General features: G+C 47.0%; 1 protein-coding gene across 1 annotated transcript in view; it reads left to right on the top strand.

Moving 5' to 3' along the window:
• The first annotated feature begins 2,090 nt into the window (after positions 1-2,090).
• The window catches only part of ZNF827 (zinc finger protein 827), a 276,108-nt gene continuing 274,254 nt past the window's right edge, over positions 2,091-3,944 (top strand). The window contains exon 1 of the mRNA XM_069105468.1: positions 2,091-2,900. Within this exon, the coding sequence (XP_068961569.1) occupies positions 2,858-2,900 (43 nt within the window). The 5' untranslated portion in view covers positions 2,091-2,857. The remainder of the gene's footprint in view (positions 2,901-3,944) is intronic.

Below are 3,944 nucleotides of genomic sequence, written 5' to 3'. Positions count from 1 at the left end.
AATTTGGATTCATCTACTATGAAAATTAGTTATCATTCTCTGAATATAAATTAATTAATGGTTGAAGAAGTGGCCTAGAATTAGATAGGGTGTTGTTGATAATCCACACCTAGGTAATTGAGAATTTACAGTATCTTTCCTGGAGCAGTTCAAAAAGGCCCTGTGAAATATATGTCATTTTGAAGAAAAGAGAATCTTAAACCATTTTATATTTTTTATTTCATCTCAGAGCCTTAATTTCAATAGTTGAAAGCATTTTTCCACTATTGTATGCTGGACTTTGTAAAGGTTAGAAATAAATGGGGAAAATATGAATTTAAGTGTCTAGATAGGATGGTCACTCCTCAACATTCCTGCCAGGGTTCCAAAGGTTCAGCGCTAGACAGTTGTCATCATTCTGTTTACCATGTGTTAGGCAGAAAGGATCTACTGACTTGGGGTAATGGGTCCACATACCAGCAATCTAGAAGGGCTCTGATTAGCATTTGAACCTTAATTTCAGGACTAGGGGAACTGAGGACTCTTAAAGTCATAGCCAGTTGAATTATTCCTCTATTCTTTTGTCTTTCTATCTCAAATGATTATGCAAGGAAGCCTGTCAAAACACTTAGATCAACCACCAACCTAGGACTGATCAAATGACTATGCCTTATCTGCAACAACTACCTTTAGGGGCATCTTTGGAGCATGTTCAAGCAGGTATATTCAAGAAAGGATCAAGGAATATGGATTCATCACTGGTGAGCACCATGTGCTGAGAAGTTATAAGTGAGAAAGACTTACTTGGAAAATTCATTCTCACTAGGAAACATCTTTTAGGAAGTTCTCTGGACTTAGAGTCTCTAATAAAATACTCAATATTCATTCATTGCTATTTTTTAAAATGATGTGTACAGTTTTTATCTCATGGCTCTTATTAACTACTGTAAATGTGTGAATTAAACTATCTCAGAAAGGTGTTAGGTACCCCTTTATGGTTATAGATTAGTTTTTTAATAATAACATCCACACTGAGTGTAGTTACTTTGATGAAATGACTCTTCAAAGTTGGTAGGAAAATATTTAACATAATGAGATGATGAGTCAGAGCACAAAAAAAGCAAAATAGGAATATATAGCTAAATAATGCACCTTATTTTTTTTAGCCACATCTGACTCATGACAGATTATGTATTCTGCTAAGTTCAAAGTTTCCTTTCACAAAGGGAGTTTTATGAAACAACTCTTTTCCAACCCGTTTTACTTCAATTGTAGTACCAGGTTTTGGAGTTTAAATCATTAACAACCTCTGAGTGAACTTTTATCCAAATGACTGCAAGTCACAAAGAGAACACTTCTCTTTCACCAAGTGCCTTTTGTGCCTTGGTGAGACCCAGTTCTTTTCTCTTTTTCCCCTTTATGTCTATCTTTGAAGAAAGATGTGTGATTTGTAAAGTAATGAAAGTATGTATCAGTTAATGAAAACTGCTATATTGGGTTCATAATGCACCCTGGAATTGCTTCAGGGTAAAGCTTCCTATACCTGCATTAGAACAGGAAAAAAAGTAAATTTCCCAAGTCAGGATTGCTGTGTGCTCTGTAGAACTATCATGTAGCAGTTAAAGCAGCCATTAGGGGTGACCTAATCTTATTTTTCCCCTTTGTCAAGGACTTATAATTTCCATTTGGGCAGCATTTTTCAGTTTTTAACTCCACTGGGGATTTCAAAACTGGACACTTATCCCAGCCACAGCCACATAGTGATTTATTTCACCATCTATTTTGTTTGTCCTTAATTTTATTTTTTTACTGCGTTTTTTTTAGGGTGGGTGAAAGGTGGTAACCCCAAGAATTTTATGGTGAATTTTTTAGGGATGCCAGGAACCTGAAATGCTGGGAGGCAAAGCAGCTGGTAATTTTATAGACCTAAGTTAGAGGGAAAAAAAATAAATTTCTATTTAAAAAAAACTGTACTAGTAAGAATGAATTAATCGTTGTTTTAAATAAAACAGTGAAAAAACTTTTTTTCTTCTCCTTTCAGATCAGTGAATAGCGGGATAAATCAGAAGCACATCCTACCCCCGCAAGCACCCCCTTACCCCTCGTTCTTTTCAGCAGAGAGCCAGCAAATCGGTGTCTAAGTACGCCCTGGGAGCCTGGGGGGCACCTTCCTCTTTGCTCTGCCTCCGAGAGCATGAGTGAGTGTGTGTGAGTGTGTGTGTGTATGCTTCTTGCTTTCGCCCTCTTTCTCCCTTTCAGCCTATGCGAGAGAGAGAGAGAGAGAGAGAGAGAGAGAGAGAGAGAGAGAGAGAGAGAGAGAGAGAGAGAGAGAGAGAGAGAGAGAGAGAGAGAGAGAGAGAGAGAGAGAGAGAGAGAGAGAGAAGAGCAGAGCGAGCCGTGAGCTCGGCTGCTGCCGCTGCTGCCCTTTGATCCCTGCATTAGTGTTAGGGGCTTGGAGACACACAGAGAGCGGCCATAGACACCGCCGCACCAGGACTCATTATCTACCCCACACATAACACACACAAGCATAGGACCCACACATATATACACACACACACACACAGACACCTCTAAGCAGATCCATTGAAGAATATATACGATCGGGGACAAGCCAGGTGCACGACCAAAAAAAAGGGGGGGGGGGAGGTTGGAAAGGAAAAAAAAAAGAAAGAAAAGAAGAAAACCCCTCTTCTGGCTTCAGGAGACCAGCTTCAACCCACTGTCCAGGGCTGCGAGAAGGGATTCCCCCTGCTCTGCTCTCTCCCGGCTCCCCGCCTGCTTCGCCTGCCGCTGTCCGGGTCTGCCTCGGTGCCCCCACGGGGGTTTTATTTGATCTCCCATTACCCAAGGAGGAGAATGTGAGAAAAGGGGGAAAATGCCCAGGAGGAAGCAGGAGCAGCCCAAGCGCCTTCCCTCACGTAAGTCATCCCTTCCCCACCTCCTCCCGTGCCATTTTCTCGGCTCCCCCCCCCCCTCCCCTCTGCAGCCTCCTCCGTTGTTTTCTGCATTAGTTTAGGGTTACAGAGGTGAAGCTGACAAAGACACAGCCTGGGTTATTCCTCTCTTAGGTCTGTGCTGAGGCAGCCATGTTGGTGATGATCAGCCCTGTGCCCTTTCTATTCTCTCTCTTTTTTTCTTTCTCTCGCCCCCCTCTTTTTTTCCCCTGGCGATCGTGTTCTCTCCTCCCCCCCATCCCTTCTCTCTGCCCCTCCTGACTCCGGGTAGCGGGTGGGAGGGGGCAAGAGCAGGAAGGGGGAGCCTTGTGGATGCGGGGGGGGGGGGGAGGGTGTTATTCTTTCTTGAGGGGGGGAAAGGTTGGAGTCGTTAAAGAAAATTCCTGGTGTCTCTCCCCGGTGCCCAGGGGCGCGGGGTGCTGGGGCAGGGCGGAGCGCAGAGGGGGAGCAGGGATGGCGCTGGGGGGAATGCCTGGCGCGGGGCGTGGGGGGGGGAGCAGGGCGGTCGGTCTTGTCTGGTACAGAATCAATCGCGAGGTCCGTCTCCGGCTAAAGGTTGCGCCTGGGTTGGTCGGCCCAGGAGCCGCGGGCGGCGGCAGCAGGAGGAGGAGAAGGAGGAGGAGGAAGAAGGGAGTCAGGGGGAGGGCGAGGCGGCGAGAGGCTGAAGAGGGTGTGGGGGCACCCCGCGCACACATAGACACACATACCCCGCTGGGGCGGTTGCTGCCACCGCTGTTGCGGTGTGTGGTGGAGGTGGAGGTGGCAGGGGTGGGTGTGGGTGCCTAGGGTTGGGGGGGTGGGCTACTGCCGCCGTCGCTGCTGCAGGGCACAGAGGTCTGATTGGTGCCAGGGGTGAAGGTGGTAGGGGACTGGAGGATGGTGGGCGCAGCCTGAGGGACTGAAGGAGGCGAACCGAGTGGATCGTGGCATGCGAGGTCCCTGCAGAGCGGAGCCGAGTGGAAGGAGGAGGGAAGGAGGGGAGGGGAGCCGAGGGAGGCAGGGATCCTG

The sequence above is a fragment of the Petaurus breviceps genome, unplaced genomic scaffold, assembly GCF_028583685.1.
Source record: "Petaurus breviceps papuanus isolate PSGF00001 unplaced genomic scaffold, PetGlider_PUasm1.0 76, whole genome shotgun sequence".
Classification (NCBI taxonomy): domain Eukaryota; kingdom Metazoa; phylum Chordata; class Mammalia; order Diprotodontia; family Petauridae; genus Petaurus; species Petaurus breviceps.
The sequence above is the reverse complement of the archived record's forward strand: the minus strand, read 5'-3'. Positions and strand labels throughout refer to the sequence as shown.